General features: G+C 68.8%; 1 protein-coding gene across 1 annotated transcript; it reads left to right on the top strand.

Moving 5' to 3' along the window:
• The first annotated feature begins 1,482 nt into the window (after positions 1-1,482).
• On the top strand, positions 1,483-5,648 carry LOC143173925 (membrane-spanning 4-domains subfamily A member 12-like). The gene is given in 8 exon segments (XM_076364037.1): positions 1,483-1,596; positions 1,843-1,878; positions 1,880-1,963; positions 3,339-3,395; positions 3,749-3,880; positions 4,486-4,599; positions 4,703-4,786; positions 5,142-5,648. Coding segments are annotated over 8 exon segments (618 nt in total). The 5' UTR covers positions 1,483-1,506; the 3' UTR covers positions 5,163-5,648.
• The last annotated feature ends 6,841 nt before the right edge of the window (positions 5,649-12,489 follow it).

The raw sequence follows: 12,489 nt of genomic DNA, 5'->3' as shown, positions 1-12,489 counted from the left end.
GGACACGGGCTCGGAGGGTCCCCCTGCCGCTTTCCTGCACGGCAGGAGGCTCCGGGAGCCGGCCGGGAGAAGCGAGCCGTGCCTGTCCCTCGGCTGCCGGCGGGCTGGGCCGTGGTCACCGCCGAACCGTGCGGACCCCTCACCTTCCCGGCCGCTCGCCGCGGGGGCAGGGGCAGGATAACCCCCCCCAGGGCTTTAATTATTCACTGACTTTGGTGTGTGTTTGGTTTGGTGTGTGGGGGGTTTTTTTTTTGTTTGTTTTTCCTCCTCCCCTACCTCGAGTTCTTGGCTTCTGCTCTTGGCTGGACACCCTGAACCCGGGGGCCAGCACCCTGGGTGTCAAGCCACGGCAGGGGAGAGTGCCTGACTCGGGGGGCGGGGGGGGGGACACACATGGGACAACGACGGGGACACAGACAGATGGACGGGACCCGATGACGACGGGACCTGCTTGCGATTCCCCTCTGCCTGTCACCTCCTGCGGCCGGGGAGCTCGGACCTTCCCGGGGCAGAGCCAGGCTCGGGCGCAGCCTGGCACCATCCCTGCCCGGTGGGGTGCCGAGGAGCTCTGGCTCCCCAGGACCGGAGCTGGGGACCCCACAGCAGCGGGGGCCAGCCCCCCCGGCCGTGCTCTCCGCAGCCCCCAGCTCTGCAGGGAGGAGGCGTTTTCGTGCCTAATGGCTCTTGATGGATTTTTTTTTTTTTTGCTTCCAGGAACTCGCTGCGGAGAGCTTTTTGGTTTGTGGGTTGGTGGTTCCCCCCCCTTCTTTCTCCTTCCCCAGCTCCTGTAAACAGAGGGCCTCGCGCTGGGGCAGGTGGGCTGCGAGCGGGGCTGGGCTCGGGGCTTAGCTCAGCCGGGACGGGGGGTGTGGGGGGGAACACACACAGCTTGGGGGGGGGGGGGGGGGGTGCTTTTGGGGCCGTCTCGCTCCCCCTGGCGCCCCCGCTTTCCTCCTCTCCCTTTCACGTGGCCCCGGGTGGGCTGTGGGTCGGGATCCCGAGCACCTTTCCCCGCTGTGCCCCGGACCCCTTTCCTGAACCGGGGGGGGGGGGGGGGCAACACTGAGCAGCCCCCCCCCCCCCCTCCCCGCAGCTGGGGCACCCCCACTTTCCTCTCCCCGCTGGGGCTGCACCCGCGAGTGGGGAGGTTTTGGGGGGCTGCCTCTTCCCCCCCCCCCCCCGCAAAAATCTCCCATCTGCTCCGTGCCCCTTGGGCCCCCCGCGGGGCCGGGCGGTGGGGTCTCACCCGTGGGTCGGGGGGGCCCACGCGTGGGCTGGGCGGTGGCCCGGGGATGCCGCAGCCTCTGACATCAGCCGCGTCGAGCCAATGGGCGCCCGGTGGGGCGGGGGCGGCCCCGGCCCCGGAGGGGGACCGGGCTGCTCCGGGGACGGAGTTGACGGCGGCGGCGGCGGGGGGGGGATCCCGGGGGGGGGGGGTCCCCGGAGGGGGAGGGGAAGGGGGGGGTGTCCCGCTGCGGGCCGACCAGCGGCCCCCCCGCTGCCTCCATGCAGGGGATGGGGAGCCTGCGGCTGGGCAGCCGCGCGGTGATGTACACGGCCGAGACGCTGCCCAAGGGCAAGAACCGAGTGATGGGGGTGAGTCGGGGGGGGGGGGGGGGGGGCGGGCGGTGGCATCCCTGGAAAAATCCCCCTCCCCGCTCCGCCCCCGTCCCCGGAGGTTTCTGCCCCCCTCCTGCCGATCCCCCGGGGGATGCTGCGGCCCCGGAGCGGCTCGGGGACCGGGGCGCACCCCCCCCCCCCATCCCCATCCCCATCCCCGGGGCGGCGGCGGGGGTGGGTGGGGTTGAGCTGGCCCCACTCTCGCCCTGTCCCGTCCCACAGACCATCCAGATCATGACGGGCTTCATGCACATCGGCTTTTGGGATCGTCCTGACGACGCTCACCAACGTCTACACCTCCGTCTTCGTCATCGGCGAGATCCCCTTCCTGGGCGGCGTGTCTGTGCGTAGCGTGGGGCCGGCGAGGGGTGCCCACGGGGGAGGGGTGCCCGCCGGGGAGGGGTGCCCACGGGGGAGGGGTGCCCACGGGGGAGGGGTGCCTGCCGGGGAGTGATGCCCACTGGGGAGCAGTGCCCACTGGAGAGGGGTGCCGGCCGGGGAGGGGTGCCCGCTGGGGAGGGGTGCCCACTGAGGAGGGGTGCCCACTGGAGAGGGGTGCCGGCCGGGGAGGGGTGCCCACTGAGGAGGGTGCCCGCCGAGGAGGGATGCCTGCCGGGGAGGGGTGCCCGCCGGGGAGGGGTGCCCACTGAGGAGGGGTGCCCACTGAGGAGGGGTGCCCACGGGGGAGGGGTGCCCACCGGGGAGGGGTGCCCGCCGGCGAGGGGTGCCCACTGAGGAGGGGTGCCCACGGGGGAGGGGTGCCCACCGGGGAGGGGTGCCCACTGAGGAGGGGTGCCCACCGGGGAGTGATGCCCACTGGGGAGCAGTGCCCACTGGAGAGGGGTGCCGGCCGGGGAGGGGTGCCCGCTGGGGAGGGGTGCCCACTGAGGAGGGGTGCCCACCGGGGAGCGGTGCCCGCCGGCGAGGGGTGCCCACCGGCGAGGGGTGCCTACTGAGGAGGGGTGCCCACCGGGGAGCAGTGCCCGCCGGCGAGGGGTGCCCACCGGCGAGGGGTGCCCACTGAGGAGGGGTGCCCACCGGGGAGGGGTGCCCACGGGGGAGGGGTGCCCACCGAGGAGGGGTGCCCGCCGGGGAGTGATGCCCACTGGGGAGCAGTGCCCACTGGAGAGGGGTGCCGGCCGGGGAGGGGTGCCCACGGGGGAGGGGTGCCCGCCGGCGAGGGGTGCCCACCGGCGAGGGGTGCCCACTGAGGAGGGGTGCCCGCCGGGGAGGGGTGCCCACTGAGGAGGGGTGCCCACGGGGGAGGGGTGCCCACCGGGGAGGGGTGCCCACTGAGGAGGGGTGCCCGCCGGGGAGTGATGCCCACTGGGGAGCAGTGCCCACTGGAGAGGGGTGCCGGCCGGGGAGGGGTGCCCACTGAGGAGGGGTGCCCACCGGGGAGCGGTGCCCGCCGGCGAGGGGTGCCCACCGGCGAGGGGTGCCCACTGAGGAGGGGTGCCCGCCGGGGAGCGGTGCCCACCGGGGACAGGGGGGTTCTGGTTCAGCAGCTGTAAAACTCAAGGACCAGCAACGCACAAGGGGGGGGTGGTGGTGGGGGGATCACCCTGCCCCTGAGAGCCGTGGGGCCCTGCCCGTGGGCAGCTTGTTAACGCTGGGTGGGTGTTTAGTGCCCCGTGGCTGCATGGGTTTTGGGGGGGTGGGGGGGGGCTCAGGGTGACCTCGGCGGCGGCTGACTGTCCCTCTCTCTCCCGCTGCAGTTCATCATCTCGGGCTGCCTCTCCATCGGGGCGGAGAAGAGCCCCACGGAGTGCGCGGTGAGTGTCCCCGGGGATCCCCACCGCCGCCCCATTTGCTGGAGGGGGGGGTGTGGGGGGGTGGGGGTGGTGGGCGGGAGCAGCTCGACCCCGGGTGAAACCCATCGGGGCAAAGCCACGTTTGAAGCTTGCGCCAGGGTTATTTCTGGAAACGAGCAATGGGAAGGAGGGAAGAAAAAAACCAAACAAACCCAAAACCAAAGCCCCAAAGGCAGCCTGAGCTGTTACCCGCGGCCGGTCCCCCGGGGCTCGGCCGGGCGGTGCCGCAGAGCCGGGGGCAGTGGGTGTCCCCACGGGTTTTGGGGTCTGACGCCTGCCCCAAAGCTGGCCCCAAAGCTTTTCCGCGCCCGCAGGTGAAGGGCAGCCAGACCATGAACGTCATCAGCGCCATCTTCGCTCTGCTGGGCATCGTCGCCTTCATCGTAGACATCAACCTGAACGGGCTCTACCGCTCCGGCTTTGACTACTACAGCTATCTCGTCCTGGTAAGCGGGGGCACGACCGGCCCCCCCCCCCCCCCCCAGCCTCCGCTTTCGGAGCAGCGGTGCCCAGGGCTGGCTGAGCCTGCCCAGACAGGGCTAAGCCTTTTGGGAACCTCCCCTGTCCCCTTCTCCATCCCTCCATCCTCCCCCCCGCACCCCCCCCCCCCGGGGCTGTCGTGCCTCCCCCCCCTGGATGCTGCTTGAGCCCTTCCTGGGAGGGGTGCGGGGGGGCAGGGGGGGGCTTTGCCAGGCTCCTCTGCTGGGGTTCAGCCCCATCGGGAACGGGGAGCCCGTGGCCGGCGGCACCCCGACCGCGGGGCCATCTGCCGGCGCGGTGCCGTGCGCCTGACCTATTTTAGGCTGATACCTCGGGAGATGACTCACGCCCTGGAAGCGCCCGTTTCTCTCCGCCAGCCGTAAAAGCGGCGAGGCGGACGGCTCCGCGCGAGACCTTGGCGCCCGCGGAGCCGGGGCTGCGGTGCTTAGGATCGGTGGGAGACGGAGGAGGGGAGCCCCAAAATGCAGGGGGGGGGGGTCCACCCTGTGGGGGGCCGAGCCCGGGTTTCTTCCTCCCGGGAGCCGCTGATGGGGCTTTCCCCGTCCTGGAGCTCGCAGGGAACGGGATTTCCGTCGTGCTGCTCATCTTCACCATCCTGGAGTTCTGCATCGCCGTGGCCACCGCTAATTTCTGGTGCCGGGCCACCCGCCTCAGCTCCAACGAGGTAGGGCAGGGGGGCGAAGGGTAGCTGGGCGAAGGGCAGCAGGGCCAAGCCCCGGCCGGACCCCCAGCGCCGTCGTCGTTCCCCCCGCCCTGCTCTTCCCCAGGCCATGCTGATCGTGCCCAGCGCCACGCAGGTGGACCTGGCAGTGCCGCTGGCCGACCTGCCCCAGCCGCCCAGCTACACCGAGGTGATCTACGATCCCAAAGACCAGCCCAGCTAGAAGCGGAGCCGGGGCCCAGGCCGGCTCCCAGGAGCAACGTCCGACCCCTGCCTGCATGACAGACCTCCTCCCACCGCTGCCAGTGCCTCCCCCCCCGCCCCCGGCCCCCCCGGGGAAAGCATGTCACCCCTGTCCCCGGGGGAGCACCCCGGCACCTCCGCCTCGCTGCACCGGGTGCTGCTGCAGGCATGGGTGGGCACGGGGGGGGGGGGGGGCGGAGGAGAGGCCGTGGACCCCGCGGGGCAGTGGGTGCCGGGGGAGGGGGGGGCCACCCCGAACCCTGTCCCCTCCCAGAAGCAGCAGCTCTTGGGTTTCTTTGCAGCTGGCTGCCCCTGAAGTCTAGCGAGGCGCTGGCCCTGAGGACTTCGGTGCGGGGTCCCGCCTCCACGCTCCCGAAACCGTCCCCAGACGGCCCCCCGCGTCCAGGGCTACGGCATCCTCCTCCCGCTGCGCTGCAGGCCGGGACGCGCTGGTACCCCCTCCCGAAAGCCAGCAAGCACCCCAAATTTGCCCCCTCCCTGCCCATCTCCTGCTCCCGCGCTAGGTCTCAAAGAGGGGCTCTTCGCCTGCTGGCTGCTTTGGAGGAGGGGCTTCTCCAAGGGGGGGCATCTTGGGGCTTCACGGGGTGTTTCTGCCCGTAAATACCCGGTTGGCTGCTGGGGTTCATTCACGTCGGGGTTCGGGGCCTCCTTGAGGTCTGGTGGCCGCGTAGCAGGTAGCTTACAGAGACCCCGACGTATGTCAGGAGCCGCGCCGGTAGCCAGACCATCTACCTCGGCTAGTACCCCCTTGGCTTTATTTTATCTTTGAAATAAACGCTCCGGCCGGGCCTGCGTCTCCTTGTTTCGGGGATTTCTCAGCACGGGAAGCTGCAAATCCCTCCCGCAGAGCCGCCGTCCCGTCGGGCAAGGGGCTCATCCCGCCCGGCTGCAGGGGTCTTCCGCGCCCAGCATCCTCATCTGGTCCCGCTGGAGATGGCGAGATGCGACGGTCCCCCCCGATACCCTAAATTCCACCCCCCCCCCCCCTTGTAGACACGGCAGCATGGCTCCCTATATTTAGCGCTGCTGGAGCGGCGGGTCAGCCGGCGGCGGTGACGGTGACGGCGGCGGCTCCGGGTTCTTACACCGGCCGAGGAGTTGCCCCCGGGGGGCCGGGGCTGCTCCTCGGGGTGAGGCGGGGACAGCGGTGGGGCACGTGCTCCCCGTTCCCACGAGGCTGCGAAGGTGGCCGGGCGATCCCCTGTGATGGGAACGGAGCCGAGGGAGCCCCGACGAGCGCTCCCGACCCTCGCCCGCGCTGCAGCCCCTCGAAAATTCGCTCGTCTTGGGGGCAGGGATTGCGGCCAAGGGGCTCTTGGCCCGTTTTTAACCAGCGGAGGAGGTTTGTCGGCTCCCGGCGAGCCCGTTACTGACTTCCATCCTTAAGCACCCTGCAGCGGTGGGGACGGACGCTGGAGAAGCTAACGAGGAGCCAAGGGTGGTGACGAGCGTCTGGCACAGCACGCCGGCGGAGGCAGGTTAGTTAAGGAGCAGCCCGAGCTCACGGAGAGCTTGGGGTGGAGGTGAGGAAGGAGAGCCCGGCGCCGATTTTCGGAGGGGTGGGAGCACCCCGGTGAGTTGTCGCTGCCCTAAGTGTGTGTGTGGGGGGGGATCGCTCGCTCGCCCGCTCCTGGAGCATCCCCCCCCCACGCACACACACTGTTTGGGGACGGTGCCTGCCCCCAAACCTCGCCTCCGGCCCCAGAGCAGGGTCAGGGAGCGCCCGTCCGAACCACCCTTTCAGTTTGGGGTTGAGTTAAATGTTTTCTTTCTTGTTTCAACAGCCCCCCGCCCCTGCCCTGACAACGCTCACGCCGCTCAGCCAAAGCCTCATGGATTATTCACTCGCTGTCAGTTATTTTTGTTCCCAGCTCTGAAAAAATAATGAGCTGGTTCGGTAGGAAAAGCCCCAGAGATTGGGGGAGCGGGATGAACAGGCTGTCTCCGCTCACCCTGCGTTCGTGGCCCGTTACGGCTCCGGTTCCTCACCTGCGGCTCCGGAACCTCCCGTCCCTCCTCTCCCACGGCAGCCGGGGAGGCTCTCCAGCCCCAGGGGGGCCACCACGAAGCTCTGTGTGTCCCTGTCCGTCCCCAACCAGGCTGGCGGGTCCCTTCCTTGCTCATCCTCCACCAGCGTCGGGCTCTTTCCCCCCCCCCCGCCCCGGAGCCACACGCCGAGCCGCTGCTGGGTCGGGGCCGGCCTCTTGCTGCCCCTGCCAACTGCAAAATGCCCCTTCCCTTGGAATCGGGCGTTAGCGGGGCGATAACCCAGAGCCCCTCAACCTTTAAACCTGGATTATCTTTCCACGGGCTCTCCAGGTTCTCTGCCCCTTCGCTGCGTTTAAGGCGCAGCTTTCCCTGGAAATGCAGGAATAGGCGTTTTAAGGCTCCGTGGAAACGCGTTTATTTTTCTGCACGTGTGCTTCTACCCATTTGCAGCCCCGAAACCCCCCCCCCCGGGGAGGAGCGGGTAGCTCTCAGGGCTGGGGACAGCGGGTGGCAGGGACCAAGAGAGGGTCTGGGGACCCGGCGAGGTGATGGGGAGGGACCCGTTCGGGGATGCCCGGTCGCCGCCGGGAAGGCGGCGGCGGCGACCAAAGGGCCGTAAAAAAAAAAAAGGGTGGCAACGCGGGCAGGAGAAACGCTGGGGCAAAGGCCGGCAGCCGCCGTCCCGTGCCAGCGAGGACGGGGCCCGCCGGGAGCCGGGTACCCCGAGGAACGGCACAGTGGGTGACCCACGGCTGGGGGGGGGGGGGGGGGGGAGAAGGTGCCGCGTGCCCCGGTGCCGCCTCTCTGCCGTGATGGGGAGGGTGGCGGAGGGCTGGGGGGACCGATGGGATGGGGAGATCTCCGTGCCCGGTGGCCTCCGGCAGCATCTCCGGGCCGGGAGAGGCGGAGGGAGTCCCTGGCCCTGGTTCACGCCGGCCTTGGCACTCGGCGCCTCGGAGCAGCTCTTGTTTACGGCGTCTGCCGCAGCCGCAACCGTCCCCGAGGCGGAGGTGGGGGAGCGGGGGACGAGCTCCTCTTGCCCGGCGTCACCGGCACTGCTCGGAAAGCTCTGGCTCTTGTCAACTGCGTCCGGGAGCCGCGAATGTTCCCCGAGGAGACCCCCCAGGCTGGGTCCCCGCACCGGGCACGGGGCTGACCTCCCGTGGGTACCCGCTCCCTGTCCTGAGGCGCTGGGGGACGCTCCCCTGCCTGCTCCTGGGCTTGGGCACGGGCTGAAGGACCACGGGGCTTCTCTCGGCAGCCCCCCTTGGAGGGAAAGGGCCCCTGGAGGGATGCAGGGAACGAGGCACGGGGCGGCAGAGGAAAGGGCAGCTCCGCGTCGGGCGGCGATCTTGGAGGCACGTGAAATGCCAGCGATTCGGGGGAGAGGAGCCGCTGGCGGAGCGGGGCTGCTTTACATCCCTGGGTAAAGCTGGGGAGCGCCTGCACCCCAAACACCAGGTTCGGGTCCCGCATCTCAGAAGGATGCTGGAGCCCCAGAGGGGGGTCTGGGAAAGGGGCAAGGAGGATGGCCGGGGGGGGGGGGGGGGGGGCTGAGGGGGTAAGGGGTCTTCAGGATGGAGAAGATGGCTGGAAAGGAGGGCTGGGAGAGCGTGCGGTGGTTGTCGGTCTTCGTGCGACGCGTGGCAGCAAGCCGGCGGTGGGCTGAGCTGGGCTGCAAGGAGGGGGGTCTCTGCACCCCACGCCGAGGGAAACGGGGAGACGTGAAGCTGAAACGGGGGGGAGGGGGGGAACAGACGGACGGGGACGACACACAATCTGCTGAGGGGCGCCGACGCATCGCCCCAGTGCCGTGCAGGGACGGTGCAGCCGGGGTCTGTCCCCGCGAGCGGCTCCGAGCGGAGTCGTGTGTCCCCCCCGCTCCGAGAGCTCAGCAGCCCCCATCCCTCCCCGCAGGCCCCCCGCGTCCTCCTTGGCTCGGCTCACCTCGGTTTCGGCGGGGCGGCGGCATCACAGGCTCCAGCTTCGCCTCCTGATCCGTCACCGGTTTCCCCTTTCCGGGTCGGCGTCTTGGTGCACGCAGGGGACGGTGCGTCGCCTGAGCCCGCGGGGCAGGCACCGAACGGGTCCTGCGGGAGGAGGAAGAGGAGGATGGGTGCTCCGCAAGCATCGCCAGGGCCTTCGTCACGCCCAGCTGTGGGGAACGGAGAGCCGCCTCCTCCAAGCCTGGTGGCTCTTGGGGCAGCTGCCAGCTCTGGGAAAAAAAAGCAGGGCTTTTGGGGTTGGAAAAGGACTTTCAGTGCCACCAGGCTCCTAAACTTGTCCTGCGCTGGTGGGAGGGGATGCTGGGGGGGGGCGGCTCTCGCTGAAGCCTCCCGAGCCTGAGCACCCGGCCAGGCTTCCCCCATCCGTCCCCGTGACATCCCAAGGGACGCCGGACCCGGGAGTCCCCAGCCGCCAGACCGGGTGCGTTCGCATTCCTCCAGCCGTGCCGAAAGCCGCGCTCGTGGGGCAGACGGTCTCGCCCGGCACCAGCACTCGGCCCGCGCGTGAGCGGCTCCTGGCGATTTAAAAGGAAGAATAAGGAGCGAAGAAAAGATTTCCAGCTGTCGGGAGAGCAAAGCTCGACCTAAAAAAACCCCCCAAAAATAATAAATCCAAGGAACGCGTTGTATATATCGGCAAAGCCAGAAATTCCTGCAAATAAAGGGCTGGGAGGCTCCACCGAGCGGGCTTGCCGCTTCCCCGCGTCTGCTCAGCCGGACGCTTAAAAGCTTTACCTCCTCCGGCGCCTGTTTCCAGAATAAATCGTAACATCCCACCTTGGGCTCCTGCCATCCCCAGCTGGCTTTATTTAGGAAGGGAAGGGCGCTTTCTCGACGGATACCTCGCTCGGAAAGGGGGTTTCGCTCAGCCACTTCACCAAGCCCGGCTGCTGGGCCGGGGGCAGTCACGGCTGTTTCTGGCTGAAAGGCTGAAACTTCAGGAATGCTTTAGGAATCTGAAAAGGCGGATTTGGGAGGAAATCCACCGTAGCGGGCGGTTTCGGCTGGGAACACAAGCCGTCGCTTATGCTGGAGGACGTAAGAGGGGGATCCCGGCATTTCCACGGGTGCTGAAGCGTTCCTTACCCCTCGGGTGCTGCCGGGGCTGGAACGGGATCCCAGCCAGCCCGGGATTCGTTCGCATCGGGCTGTCGAGAGAGGCTCTCCCTCCGGAGAGACGCGCTGATGAGTTACCCGCAGAAATTAAAGGCTAAGAGGCATCAGGAGTGCGATGAACAGGCGCGGTCGAATCTCGTCCATCTCCCGTGTTTATCCTGGAAAGCCGTGCTGCCGGTTGCGAGCCCTTTCCGAGGCCAAGCGCTCGCTTCCCCCCCCCCCCGCCGGGGGCCGCGGGACGGAGGAACGCCGTCGGTGGGACGGAAGAACGCCAGCGGCAGCCCGCCCCGCAGCAGGCAGGGGCTGCGAGCGCCCGGCGCTGTCAGCAGCGGCTTTTCTCCGCCTGACGTTTTTTTCACCGTGGGATGGGGGAATGCGGGTGGGCTGCGGTGCCCGGCGAGCCCCCTTGCCCTCGCCTCCCGCAGCGCGAGCCCAGCCAGGCGCCGGGATGGAGACGCGAGCTGTCGGCTGCTCTTTTGCTGGCCGGGTCTGTCCTACCAGCTCTTTTCTGGGACCTGATTTAGGCTGGTTTGGTGGGAGTCCCCGTCCCGTGTGTGTCCCCCCCCCCCCCCCCCCCCCCCCTCCAGCTACGGGCAAATCTTCTGGGGCCAGTGCTCAGCCATGCTCTGGGTTTACCAGCTAAACAACTCCTGCTGCTGTGCCAAAAATCCTCCCGTTCCCCGGTGCGCGGGAGCGTGGGGAGGGCACAGATCGACTGTGCTCCCTCCTCGTTAGCCAACGAGATGAAGAGCTTGGGAAACGGTCTGGCTGTAAGGATCCAAAACGGGACAGGGGAGAGCCGAGACCCCGCAAACCCCAGCTCGGCTGCCGAGGCTTGCCCGGCGTCCTGCTCCCTCCTCTGTGGCACCGTCCTCCTCCCAGGCTCGCGGCCATCCCCCCAGTCAGTCAGCCGCTGGTCGGTCCCCTGATTTCCAGCCCTCGCAGCAGGGGATGCGGAGAAAGCCTTCGGAAAAGTCCCCGGAGAAACACGGGGTCTGCGGGGGGGGGGGGTACGTGGCCTGCAGCTTGGCTCCGGTGTCTCTGCAAACTCAAGAGCCGAGGACGCGGCCGTGCTGCTGGTCCCTCTCCTCTCCCGGGAGACACCGAGAGGTGGCCGCTTTCCGTGACCTGTGCCCAGGTTTGGTACCACCGATCCCCTGGTTTCCCCCAGGGCAGCCCGGGGTGGTGGTGGTGGTGGTGGGGGGGGGGTGGTGGTGGTGGGGGGGCTGCTGCTGCTCACCCGTCGTTGGGGATTGCACCCCGCTACCGGCCCCAGCGCTGGAAGCCTCTGCCGAGCTCTGGAAACACGCTGTGCCTCCAAACCAGGCGTCTCAGCTCCCTCTAGGGCCGAAGGAAAGGAAAAAGGCGCTTCCAAAAGTTGTTCCACCTGCTCCTAAAATCCTCAGCTGGAACCGGGCTGCGGAGGGTCCTGGCCCTCCCTGGGTCTGGGGTGAGAGGCTCGGGCAGAGACGGGGGGGGGTCGGGGCCCCTAACGCTGGTGACGCCCGTGGCTGCCAACGCGGTGTGAAGCCAGCCCTTAGCTGCCTGCGGCCAAGCTCAGAGACGCCAGACCCTAAATATTCCCGTTCCACCATGAAATAGCCCGGGTAAAGCCTCGGGCAGTGGTCGGACGTTCGCAGCCTCCAAGGGAGGAAAAAAGCCCAGAGCGGCGTCCCAGAGCCACGTCCGCCGGCCCTGCGCCCTCCCGCTCGCTCCCCGAACCAGACCGGACTGTGCCCGGTCTCGTGGGTGGAGGTCGAGTCAAACCTTGTCCCTCGTCCCCTTCTCCTGCACAGCAGCCCCCCCCACCCCGGGAACGAGGGGCTTTGTTCCCTCGTGCAATCCCAGAGCCACAGCTCTCCGCAGCGCCCAGTGCTGGGGACCTTTACCGGGCACAGGGGAGGATGAGGATGAAGGGGGGGACGGGACCGGCACCCAGCGTCCTACCCCAGAGCGTCCTACCCCAGAGCATCCTACCCCAGAGCATCCTACCCCAGAGCATCCTACCCCGCGTCCGCCGAACGTCCGGGAAACCTGGGGGGGGGGGGGGGCGGCGGGGGTCCTCGCAGGCCGGCGTGGAGAGGCCTGGCCCTCCTGGCGAGCAGATGGGAGGCAGCGGCCGCGAAGGAAATAATAGCTGTTTTCTGGCAGACCTGGAGACCGGTGGCCGGCGGAGGGAGGAAGGGGGCCTCCGAGTTTGCCCCTCGGGAGCTCCTCGCCATGTGCGGTGGCTCCGTTCCCAGGCCGAGCTCTCATTTCCTATCGGAAACAACCGCATCTCCTTTCCCTTCGGTTCCCGTCGGGCCAGCGCCGGAGCCGTCCGGCACCGGGCACCGTGCTGCCGTCCCCCGCCCCCCCCCCCCGGCTCGCTCCTGCGGGTGGGCTGTCCTCACTGGGGACAGACCCACGGGGCCGCGGCGCTCACGGAGGAAGGAGAACCCCGAAGAAAATAAAAAGGCAAGAAAGGAGCTTCCTTGGGACCTTTATAGACTAACGGGGTTTATAACGTTTGCGCCGT

The sequence above is a fragment of the Aptenodytes patagonicus genome, unplaced genomic scaffold (assembly GCF_965638725.1).
Source record: "Aptenodytes patagonicus unplaced genomic scaffold, bAptPat1.pri.cur scaffold_460, whole genome shotgun sequence".
Taxonomy (NCBI): Eukaryota; Metazoa; Chordata; class Aves; order Sphenisciformes; family Spheniscidae; genus Aptenodytes; species Aptenodytes patagonicus.
The sequence above is the reverse complement of the archived record's forward strand: the minus strand, read 5'-3'. Positions and strand labels throughout refer to the sequence as shown.